General features: G+C 37.6%; 1 protein-coding gene across 2 annotated transcripts in view; it reads left to right on the top strand.

The window, feature by feature from the left end:
- ADGRA3 (adhesion G protein-coupled receptor A3) overlaps positions 1-12703 on the top strand; it is a 130610-nt gene that overhangs the window by 91647 nt on the left and 26260 nt on the right. The window contains exons 11-13 of one of the 2 annotated variants that reach the window (XM_055246080.1): positions 2007-2168; positions 5178-5381; positions 12482-12695. In XM_055246080.1, the coding sequence (XP_055102055.1) occupies positions 2007-2168; positions 5178-5381; positions 12482-12695 (580 nt within the window). The remainder of the gene's footprint in view (positions 1-2006; positions 2169-5177; positions 5382-12481; positions 12696-12703) is intronic. The other variant, XM_055246081.2, reaches the window with a different exon arrangement.

The raw sequence follows: 12703 nt of genomic DNA, 5'->3' as shown, positions 1-12703 counted from the left end.
TTGGAGGTAAAATAAGGAAAAAGTTGTGATACATTATGGTAAGGGCAGTAAAAAGTCAGAAAACTTATTTTAATAGGATCAAGCTGGGGGAGAGCGGGACTTTACAGAGGGTCAAGTGGCAGTTTAGTTGGATGCATTGGTCCTGTTTTTATGTGAACACAGACATACAAATACAACTCTCCTACTACTTCTAGAGTCTATCATCTTAAAAGAGAGGCCAGTTTTTGGATTAAAACAGTAAAAGCGCCAACATTTTTTGAGTGCTTGCCATGTGCCAGGCATGGTTTTAGGAACCTTGTATTTATTATTGGAACTTAATCTCCACAACATTCAGAAAAATAGGACTATTATAATCTATAGTTATGAAGAAAGGAAGCAGAGCTACCAAGAGGTGAAGTGTTCAGGCTAGGTACTCACGGTCAGCATTTGAAGTCCTGTTCTCATCTATGTATTTACTGTGGTTGCTTCACCCCATGGTTCCAGGGTTGGGATCTGGTGGATTTCCAAAGGCCTGACTTTTTTGTAAAGTGAACCAGGGTGGGATGGACTGAACTTCTTCCAAACCCTCTTCAGCCGCCATAATTATACGTTGTGTGAAGTGTATTGGATGCAAAACAGGATTGAAATCTCAGTGGAGATCTTCTGGGATGATCAAAAGACATCTGTTAAGATAGCCCTGGCTTTCTGGCTTTGCACTGGGGCTTAACGCCTTTTAATGCTTACTTCTTGATTAGAGGTCTAGCCAGCTTTCAGATTCTCTGATCCTACCTCTGGAATGTTTTTGTTGTTCTTTCTGCCTCGTGTCTCCCTCTCATGAACGTTTTGCTCAACACAAAATCCTCTTGACACCAGTACGTCTCATTAGCCCTGGATGGCTCAATTTATTTCTCTCAGGTGAGACATACGAGTTATAGTAAACAATAGTTGGTTGACTTTTCAGTGGCATTGCCTGACAGATGTTTACATCTGTCAGTTACGAAGTGAGTGAATAAAAAGAATCCAATAAATGAAACAAGTGAAACAAAGTGTGGAAGAGTGCATTTATTTTATTGTATTCGATCTTAAAAGCATTCATTGAGTTGGAAGGAAGGGAAGACGCAGTTCATTCAAGGTATAGGAAACCATGTGTGCAAGGGGATGGGGATGAGATCATACAACACATAAAAGGACCTAGCAGTAGCTGGGCATCCCTAGAGTATTGAACGTGAGCAGAGACTAAAGAGGTGGGCAGTCTTCCTTCTTTCCTTCCTTCTTTTCTTTTCTTTTTTTTTTTTTTGAGAGAGGGTCTCACTCTGTTGCCCAGGCTAGAGTGCAGTGGCATGATCTCGGCATCTCGGCTCACTGCAACGTCCGCCTCCCAGCTTCAAGCAATTCTCCTGCCTCAGCCTCCCGAGTAGCTGGGACTACAGGCATGGGCCACCACGCCCAGCTAATTTTTTTGTATTTTTAGTAGATATGGGGTTTCACCATGTTAGTTAGGATGGTCTTGAACTCTTGACCTCAAATGATCCACCCACCTCAGCCTCCCAAAGTGCTGGGATTACAGGCGTGAGCCACCATGCCGGGCTGGCAGTGTGTATGTCTTAATAATAATAGTTTGATTTAAGCTAATGCATGCACAAAAAGGAAGTGTTTATAAATGGTTTTCTAGATGAACAGTCAAGATCTTTTTATTCTGGTATTGTGTGACATCCTTTCCTTCTCTTTAATTAACCTAATTGCCTTTCTTTTCCTCCATTTGATATACCACCTGGCAGTCTTTTCACCAGTGATGTGGTGGCCACTTACATATGCTCTTTTGAGCTAAATATTACCAAATGGCTATACTTGAATGAACTGTTCATATCTGAAGATGTTTTCATGAGGAACAAGTAAAAGTGCCTGTTGGCTTCTCATGTGGAATTTGAGACCAAAGGCCAGTCTCACTGTCCATTAGGATTTTGATTCTACGAAATAGTTTATGGTGGTTTTAAAGATCTTTCTTTTTTCTCCTGAACCCCTGCTAGCTAGGTGACGTGATGGTTGACATTGCAAGTAACATAATGTTGGCTGATGAACGTGTCCTGTGGCTGGCGCAGAGGGAAGCTAAAGCCTGCAGTAGGATTGTGCAGTGTCTTCAGCGCGTTGCTACCTACCGGCTAGCTGGTGGAGCTCACGTTTATTCAACAGTAAGTGTAACATTATCGTGGACTCCTGAGAAAAAAGTGCATTTCACACAGCTCTCACCCGAAAGAGATAGGTGTCTTCTCCATTATGGGGTGGATATCTTCTCTTACTGCTGATTATTACAGAATTTCTTCTTAACATTTTGTAAGTTACAACATTTTATAAGTTATTACAGAATTTCTTCTTAACATTTTATAAGTTAATTTTGCTTTTGAGTAATGTTTTTTTGGGAACTGGAAAATACTTTCTTAATCTGTAATTTGAATGTTTATCACCATCTAATCCACTGAAAGTGTTTCTGCAATGGAAAATAAGAACACTTGATTGTATTGCCCCACTGGCACATACCCATGGTCCATCTGAGCTAATACTCTGTTTTGGGCCCTGAAGGATATTTTGAGAGAATGTCTGATTGTTTGCCCAGGTTTCAATCTCAGAAGAGAACTGGGATGCCCTCCAACACTTGTGAAGCTATTGGCATTTTCAGTCAATCCCGCTCTTGGGATAATGACATTAATAAATAATGATCACTCAATTACATAGTATTAAATTTTATTTATGCTAAATTGAACAGTTGTAAATTTCTTGATATACTGCTTACTTTTTTGTCCTAGAAAGGTGGTGAATACAGTAAATAATGTGATACTCCCTTAGCAATCATAGTTTGATCTGGCCCATGATTTTCATTTCCTAATTATTTTACTGGGCTGACATAGTGTGGAATATTCTACACTTCCTCCTGTGATTTTACACAATTCAAGATTGCTATTTTCCTGTTGATCTCTGAGACCTTTTTTTGATGTTACCATGTTTTATTGCTCCCTTTGCTCAATTAAGTTTAGTATTTTCTTTTTGGAATAATAAATAAAATGGAGTCTCAGCATGGCTACTGTCTTTGTTTTTTGTTGCTGTGTTTCTTTTTTTCAATATTTATTTATTTATTTTTTGGGGGTGGAGTCTTGCTCTGTCACCCGGCTGGAGTGCAGTGGTGTGATCTTGGCTCACTGCAGCCTCCGCCTCCCGTGTTCAAGCAGTTATCATGCCTCAGCCTCCTAAGTAGCTGGGATTACAGGCAAGCACCCCTATGTCTGGCTAATTTTTATATTTTTAGTAGAGATGGGGTTACATTATGTTGGCCAGGCTGATCTCAAACTCCTGATCTCAAGCTATCCACCCGCCTCAGCCTCCCAAAAGTGCTGGGATTACAGGCGTGAGCCACCGCACCCGGCTCGGTCACTGTGTTTGTAATGTAAGTCAGTGGAGTTTCCCTCTCACATTCATGACCTCAGTTGAGACTAGCTTGTCATATTTATGTCCACCTCGGCCATTTAGATCCATTTTAAATCTCATCCTTTAGCCATGCTTATTAATCAGCTGGAAGAACTTCCCCCCTTTCTCTGAACTGCATTAGTTTTTCTGAGAACCCAAGGGTACAATAAAGGTCGTAGTAGGAATTTGCATACCATCTCAATGTGTAAACAAAGTTCCAGGAGATGATACGTCTACGTATAGTAAGTAAAATGATACGGCTTCACAGGTGCCTCAAAATGACAGATTTCTTTCTTTCAACCAAGGTTTCATGTGTTGGGCCTAATGACTGCTGCTTGTCATAAGATCTGTGGTTGTTTACATGTGTCTTTGACTAGTAAAAAATTAGAATACACATTATTAACAAATAAGTTGAATTAAAAAGACTTTTCACTATGTTTACATTGTGAGGCAAAAACGAATACAAAGATTCTTTATGCTTCAAAAGTTTGGAAACTACTAATTATTTTCTATCACATGCATAAGACTTGCCAAATTTTACTTTACTTTTTATATTTTTAAATTTGTATCTTATTTCCTAATAGATTGTAGGCATCGTGCACCAAAATTTCATGCTTTAAAGAAAAAGACATCCATATGTGATACTTAGAATGGTGCCTTGCCTGTGGGATAGGAATATACTTAATCATCCTTAAAGGAGGGAGATGCCATGTTGTCCCTAGAATTTACAGTAAATCCTGTCACTCTGCTGGATGTGAAGGTGTGGCTCCTTGTCACTTCTCATGCCCACTCTGTCCTCCAGTGAGTGGGCCTGGTGGCTGTCTGTATTGACAGGTTGTATGTTTTGGGGGTTCCCCTTGGTTCACTCTTGTTCCTGAATTCCTTTAAAACTCTAGGGCAGGTGCCATATTTTTCAGGTGATTTTTCTGACCTAATTTGCTTTTTTTTTTGAGACTGAGTCTTACTCTGTTGTCCAGGCTGGAGTGCTGTGGCACAATCTTGGCTCACTGCAACCTCTGCCTCCCAAGTTCAAGCAATTCTCTTCCCACAGCCTCCTGAGTAGCTAGGACTACAGGCATGTGCCACCATGCCTGGCTGATTTTTTGTATTCTTAGTAGAGATGGAGTTTCGCCATGTTGACCAGGCTAATTTGATTTTTAAATCTGTTCATTTCCTACTATTTAAATTAACATCTCTCTTCCTTTTCTGAAGAAACAGCTTTGGAGAGTGTAAAGCTTTTATTGGTGAAACTTAATGCAAAGAGTTAATGATCTTCCTGTAAAAGAAATAAGTAAATATGGCCAGGTGTGTCGAGTGCATTTCCCAAACTCTAATATTTAGCTCTCATTCTTCCTGTAAGATGAGCATTTAGAGGGTCCACTGATTCTCTAGCTGAATTTTTTTCAGGATGCTTCTATTTTTAGCTTGTTGTTTTCCTTCGAAGTGCTCCTTAAATTATTTTTAATTGACTTCTTAGACCTCATCTTCCGTACTTAATGACTTCTTCTTTTCCTTTTTTTTTGGTCTCTCTTCCATTTTAGGACATCCTTTTCATTCCAGGGTCTTTCTTTTTTTTTTTTTTTTTTTATTCTGCCAGTTATCTACACAGTGATTTTGTTTAGCAAGAACCTGGGCTTTCTGGTTTGGCTAATGCGTAGTGTTTTGTGCTTGAAAAGTCTTTGAAAGTGCTTTTCCTTTGTGCTATAAATCGTTCATAACTCCTGTTTGATTGACTTTTCAAGTATTCACCCAATATTGCTCTGGAAGCTTATGTCATCAAGTCTACTGGCTTCACGGGGATGACCTGTACCGTGTTCCAGAAAGTGGCAGCCTCTGATCGTACAGGACTTTCAGATTATGGGAGGCGGGATCCAGATGGAAACCTGGATAAGCAGCTGAGCTTTAAGTGCAATGTTTCAAATACATTTTCGAGTCTGGCACTAAAGGTATGTTACATTCTGCAATCATTTAAGACTATTTACAGTTAAATTAGAATGCTCCAAATGTTCTGCTTTGCAAAATAACCTTTTTAAAAGATTTTTTTTTTTTGCAGGGAGATAGATATTATTGCTTTTGCTACTGTTTTAAAGAAAACTCTAACCAGGAAGAACTGCATTACGACTTTCATGGGCCCTAGGCATTTTTGCCTTTGATTCCCTTTCTCTACATAAAAATATCAGAAATTACATTTTATAACTACGATGGTATAAATGCAAATATACTAATGTTACATGTTAAAATATTTTATTTGACTTAAAAGTTTATTTATTTTTTGTTTTGCTCCTGATTTTAAGACAATAAGATGTTTTCATGGGCCCCTAAAAGTATCATGAGCCTTTGGCACTGTGCCTGCCAAGCCTAGTGGGGAAGTCAACCCTGAGGCCAGGTGTTTAATCAAGCAAGCTGTATATCAAAATTTTTGGCAGAAAACACAAATATGTCATATATCTTTTTTTAAAAAAGTGTTTCATTGAAGCAAGCAAAATGAAAGCATTTTTACTGATCTTTAAAATTGGTGGTTTAGCTATATTTGACTACACTGTATTGAAGCAAATAGAGGAGGCATAACTCCAGCACCCTAATGGAACCACATTTTTTTCACTTAGCTTCCTGTGGGCATGTGTAATTGTATTCTCTGCGGTTTTAAATCTCACAGTACTTTATTTCTGTCTTGTCCCTCAGTAATGTCACGAACAATATTCCAGTCATTTTAATGGCTGCATAATAACTGATCCAACAGGTGTTAGGTGTTCTGGTTTAGTGTGAGCACTCAATAAATATTGAATGAATGAACAAATTAGTGTATTTTTGTATACTTTTTCTTGGTGACCACCATTAAAGAGAGCCAATTTGCTAAATTTAGAAAATCCCAACTGCCCAAGAAAATCTCAACTAGGTCAAAATGTCTGATAACAATATATTTACTGGATACCCTATACTCAGAAGAAAACTGGCAAGATTTGCCTGTTAACATTGGCGCTAAGAGAGTATTTGATGCACCGTGCCACACTCCTTTGGACCTGCTCAACCTTCCTTATTGTGTCTTATATTGGGGAAAACAAAAAACAAAAAACAAAAAAACCACAAACATACTATAAAAGACCAGAAACAGCAACACAGAGAAGCCCATGAGAGAAAGGTGTGTTTTTTGAGGAATACTTAAAATTGATGAACACTTCTGTCTTAGATGATCACAGTTGGTAGAAAGGGATTAAAAATGATGAAACCCTACATTTCATCAATTTCACAACCTACCCCTCTGGGTAAGGAGAGTTTCTTCTTGCTAAAGCAGAAGGCTTTAGATGGACACTCAGATTTGTCAATTTCATGCTAGTCTATCCTTTTAAGGGATAGACCAAGGAGAGAGAGCCAGAGAGCAAGGCCAGAGAGCTAGGACACATTACACAATTATTCATGCTTCATAGGTGGACATGAGTAAACTGAATAAAAAAGGAACACATCCCTCATGACAGAAAATTAGTTAAAAATTCTAATGTTCATGGCATAAAATGTGCTTAAGCTTTAGCACTTGAACAGAAAACTAACTTTACATGTTACATTTTATACTAGGGCAGTTTTTGCTCTTTCTTTGCATCCTTTTTTTTTTTTTAATCTCTTGAATATACTAACTAGAAAACCTGACCATCCAGAAACTGATTGCACTGCCTTTAAATGGGAGCGTATGCTGGTATGTGAAGTTAAACCCATAAAGAGGCAGTCATTACTTAGCAGTAGGTGCCTCCTTGATTTGCTTCCTGCATATTTCAGAATCTCTGTCCTTCCCTCTATACTCCCTCCTCAGCCTGCTTGGGACTCCCATCCTGTATTGCACAAACCATGGTAACTTCCTAGTTAGTCTCTGTGTCTCTTGGCTGTCTCTTCAGCTAACGTGTATCAGTACAACAATGCCACTTAGTAAAATATTGAAATACTTCCTTACTGTTTAGCAAATAGCTGCTGCCCCAGTTCTCTGAGTGCTTCCTCAGCCCTCCTGCTTCTTCTGTTGGGACCACCACCCAGACTTCTCATTTCACCATTTCACACCTGAAGGCCTGGCGCCTGCAGAACAGGAGGCCTCTGGGAGCCTTCCCTTCTGTGCAGGCTGTTCTGATTGTCAGTGCCTGTGCCATTTCAGGTTGTTAATGTTGTGAGCATTCTACCTGGATCCTCCCCAAATGGAAATTGACCTTGTGCATCCCTTCATAAATGTCTCATGTCTCTCCAGAGACCGTTCAGTAGCTTTATCATTTGACGTCTTCCCTCTCTCCCCACAGTACTTCCCACCTCTCCCTTTTATCCAGCAACAGCAAACTTTCCTTGGTTCCTCTCCCTACTACCTGGTCATTCTCAAGCAGGCTTGTGCTAGTTCTCCTACTCGAATCCCTACTCCTTCCCTCCCTTCCCAGCTCCTTGGTGATAACACCTAGCAGAAATGTCACTCCAAGAAATTTTGCCTAATCTCATCCGGTTCTCCACTCCCACCCTTGTCTCCTTTATTTTTCTTCCTCGTTTTTCCCATAATGCCTTGTTCGTCTTTCGCTGATTGCCTGTCACACGTGGGAGCCTGAGAACCAAGAGGGTTTCTTAGTTGCCTGAGGGCGGGCCTAGTGCTGGAATCATCAGTGACTTCATACCTGGCTTCAGTTGGTCACCAGTTGGTGACAGAGTTGCCTGATACTTGCCTCTTACTGATAGCATCTATCAAATCTCTTCCAATTTTTTTCTCGATGAAATGTTTCCTTTCACTGTGGTACCGTAACTCAGATATGTTAGCATAACAAAATAGTATCTGTTTTCAGTAAACTACTTTACTTTTACTGAGGGCTTTGGAAATAAGCTGGTGTTTTGAGTTCAGCTGTAATGTAGCCAAAAAGGAGCAATAATTAGTTCTTTATACTTCACCTGACTAGAATTTACAAATCAGTTTTTCTTTACACATCCCAGACATCTAGAGCTTCAGTCCAGCGGAAGTCTCTTGAATTTTTCAGGCTAGTCATTATGCATCTTCTTGCCTCCTGCCTTCGTTTTTGCACTTTTCCAGTCCATCCCCGCTTGGTGAAATTCCTGCTACTCTCCCTCTAAAACTGCCTTTGGATTCTTCCTTCTCTTCTTCAGACAGAATTAACCAGTGCCTGTTAATCCCATTGTGCTTTGTTCATTCTTCAGAATAATTATAAGGTGATACAGTGGTGGAGTGAGCTGCAGTGAGAGGCCATATATGATACAGTGACTAAGACTGTGGTCTCTCTGTAGCCAGACAGTCTGGGTTCAGGTTCTCTCCCCAACTTAACAGCTGTGCAAATGTGGGCAACTACCTTAACCTTTCTGAATGTCAGTTTCTCGGCTGTTATGCAGATCATGAAATGGTACTTAACTCGAAGGGTTGTTGAGAGGGTTAAGTGAGGTAAATATGTAGACATTCACCACAGTGCCTGGCACAGAGTATGCACTCAGTAAGTATTAGCTCTTATTGTTTTGTTGCTGTTGTTATCTCTCCTTTGTTAGATTATGAATTTTGGGGGACAGGGACCACAGCTTATTTATTGCATTATATATCTCCAGTCTCTGCATAGTTCCAAGCCCAGAGTAACTAAACATTCAATAAATGTCGAATAAAATTAACAGCCAAACTTAGTTAGCAAACAAAGTCAGTTAAAAAATTAATTCTAAAGTCAAATGTAATTGCTGTTAATCTTCAGTGAGAAACTCAAAAGGTGGTATGCAGTTAATAATTACACACAAGAAAATAATTAGGAGATACTGTAGCATCTGTCTGTTTAAAGTCAAGTAAGTGGTCAAGAAAACATAGATGAATTAGTATTTTATTGTTTTGAATCAGATGTTTGTTTGGCTCATTCTGATTTTCATGTTAGAATTTTATAGATTTTAACCCATAAAGATTTCTGAAAATTTTATTAACTGCATAGTGGAGGAAGTCCAGATTTTTTGATAAGGAAAGATGTTAAGATCTAGTGAAAGTATTTGAATTAACCTCCATTATGCTTATCATTTTCCTTTTAGCTTAATGTCATTGTAAATAGTGAAATATAGATGAATTTAGCAAAGAAAGCAGCTATGTGGTAACAGTCATTTCATGTGTGTTCATATTTCATCAATTTTTAATGTTAAAATGAACACTGAAACTGAATGGTAGAAGTCAAAACATGATGACGTTCTAGATTATTCTTGGCAATTTAGTTAAGGCATTTTCCTCTCCCCCAGCCCCCAGATAACCATCTTCCACGGTGCTGCAGTAACAACAGTAAAAAATAACCACCGACAGTTCCCTAGCCTTTTGTGCTTGTCATGGTCATGATCCCATCTGGTCTTCACAACCATTTGTTACAAAGATGATTAGCTGTGTTTGACAGATGAGACTCAGAGAGGTTAAACAAAGTTGTGCAGTGTTAACCAGCTGCTAAGTGGTGAGGCTGGAACCCAAATCCTTTCTTATTTCAGATCTCATGTTCTCTCCATGGTATATGATTTTTCAATAGTAAATGTTGGAAACCGAAAACTTGTTTTTCCCAGAGGATCTTAAGACGGATTTTTCTACTTTATTACCTCTCATTTGTGTGTTTGTTATCTGTATCCATTGCTGTAATCCATATATTTTAAAATAAATATATGGTTAAAGAACTTACAAACTTTGCGCTTGCCACCCTCAGGCCAGGTGGAAGAAGGTGTAATCATGATAAATGCACCAAATTAAGTAAGTGTTTTGTGGTGACTAATAGATTTACAACCTTTCTGTAAATAATAAGTATTTCTTTTAAAGAAATTAAATACACAAGTATTCCATTGTTACTATAAAAATCTAAATATTATTGATACGGCTGAAGTTTGCCTTATTGGCACCTAGGCCACTCTCTACATGCCAGGGAACCTGCAGTTATTATTTAGTAATGTTTGTATTGGACTTGGAAGGATATTTTAGAAGCCTTAAATATGTAACAGCCATGAGTATATAGCTTTGGTCACCCAGTAATATGTCCATACTCCTGGTATTTTTTTGTACATTTTTTTTAATTGGTTTTACAGATTTAAACTTGTGTAGGAGACCTTTTTTAACTTCTAGAAAGTATAGATGTTATTCCCTATTTTAACTTTCTTTTAAAAAAATTTAAATGACTTCTTTTAAATCGTTTTGATTTATCATTACTAATACTTCCCCAAAGAGCTATGCTTTGTTTTCAAGTCATTTTGTGTGTATAACAATATTATTTTATGAATTTTATAGCATTTGAGTTTTAATAAATGTCCATTATGTAATATTTTATCATGATTTTGAACTTTTAACTAATCTGTTTTCTCTCTTTGCATGTGTCATTATGTACTTAGGAGAAATTTGTGTACTTAATAAAAATCTAGATTAGTGAATAAATTTATAATAAATTTTTTTCACATTAGATTATATTTGTGAGTGAGAATAGCAGGAACCTTTTTATGCATCTTCTCAAACAAAATATTTCTACTAAATATTTTCTTGGCATCTTCAATTTAAAAGTAATATTCAAACTTCTAAAATACTTATTGAGAAGATATGGGTATCTGCTGTGATCTAACATTGTTAATTCTAAAGTCAATCATTTGCTTAAGTAGAATTGTTTTTAAAATAAACATGCCATACAGACATTGTTCATTTCATAAACAGTGAGCTATTTTGGTCAAATGCAAGTGCTAGAACTATTAACATAGAGGTTTCAAAAAGTGAGTGAGATTGACTGCACCCCAAATCCTCATACTCTGGTTTGAGGAGCAGACAGTGAGCCACACCATGGGGCTGCAAGTGTACATTATGACTAATGTGTGCAGAGTGTTGTGTGAGTCCAGAAGAGGGAGCAGCTAATCTAGAGACGCAGTATACTGAGGAGAGGTAATTAACTATCCAAAAAAGCCCTATTTCAAGGACTCTGTATAAAGTCTTCCCCCTGGCTGCCAACCTTTTTCATTCTAATCCACTTTCCATTACACCAATTCAAAAGTTTGTGAGACAAAAGAATAGTGCAGCATTTCAGGTGGAGATGCTGGTCTGTGCAGTGAGCATGGTGGCATAAAAAGAATATAGGAGAACTTAAATTGATAACTCAGTGTAGCTGTGTTTCAGGTTGTGCTATAGGAGCATTCAGGGGATACATCTGAGCAATGGATTTTCATCAGATTATATGGTGAACTTAGGATTTGGGCTTAGTATTATTTAAACATTGCAGAACCAAGGTGTTATGTAAACTGGAATAACATGATTCGATTTGTTTCTTAAGGGGCAATTCTGGTGAATACGGAATTGGAAGAAGAGAGGTTAGAGGCCAAAAGAAAGATTGTGTAATAAATTCTTCAACTATGGAATGTTTTTAGATAGTTAATTGTTCACTTCTTTGGTATATAGATTTTTTTACTGAATGCTGAATAATTTATTATTTAAAAATCCTCAGTAAAGAAATCTGAAAAACATTCAGTGATCAGTCAGCATTTTCAGTTGTTCCTATGTGTTGTTATTTTTTTTTTTCTAAATGTGTTTCTTAGTCTCAAGGAAATTTCTGCTAAGTGTACTGAATCTAAACCTCTATTATGTTTGTATAATTTCATTCTTTTGTTGTGTGACGGTTTGAATTCATCATAAATCACCTTAAAGTTCCATAAGCCCAAATTAATTATACTCACATTTGTGATATGCTACATTTGTGCTTCTTTATCATATTTTATCATTGTAAACTTGATAGAGCCTGAGCATTGAGATCCTCGATCTGTTTAGTGCTATCTACTTCAACATATAATATCATAGGAAAATTAACTTTGTAATTTGAAACACTTTTCTTGTTATTTAACTCTTCAAAGTTTGCATTTCTGTTTTATATTCCTTTAAACTATGTTATGTGGCATTGACATTTCGCTTGACTGATGATTTTTTTAACTATTACATTTTGTATATACAATTTAAAAAATGAAGTCAACCTAATTATACCACTTTTGTAACTATCTGACATATTTTTTCTGGTTTCTATGTACTAATGTAGTGAGCTTTTTTTAATATATATATATTTTTCAGAATACTATTGTGGAGGCTTCTATTCAGCTTCCTCCTTCCCTTTTCTCACCAAAGCAAAAAAGAGAACTCAGACCAACGGATGACTCTCTTTACAAGCTTCAACTCATTGCATTCCGCAATGGAAAGCTTTTTCCAGCCACTGGAAATTCAACAAATTTGGCTGATGACGGAAAACGACGTACTGTGGTTACCCCTGTGATTCTAACCAAAATAGGTTTGTAT

This window comes from Symphalangus syndactylus, chromosome 16 (genome assembly GCF_028878055.3).
Source record: "Symphalangus syndactylus isolate Jambi chromosome 16, NHGRI_mSymSyn1-v2.1_pri, whole genome shotgun sequence".
Lineage (NCBI taxonomy): Eukaryota > Metazoa > Chordata > Mammalia > Primates > Hylobatidae > Symphalangus > Symphalangus syndactylus.
The sequence above is the reverse complement of the archived record's forward strand: the minus strand, read 5'-3'. Positions and strand labels throughout refer to the sequence as shown.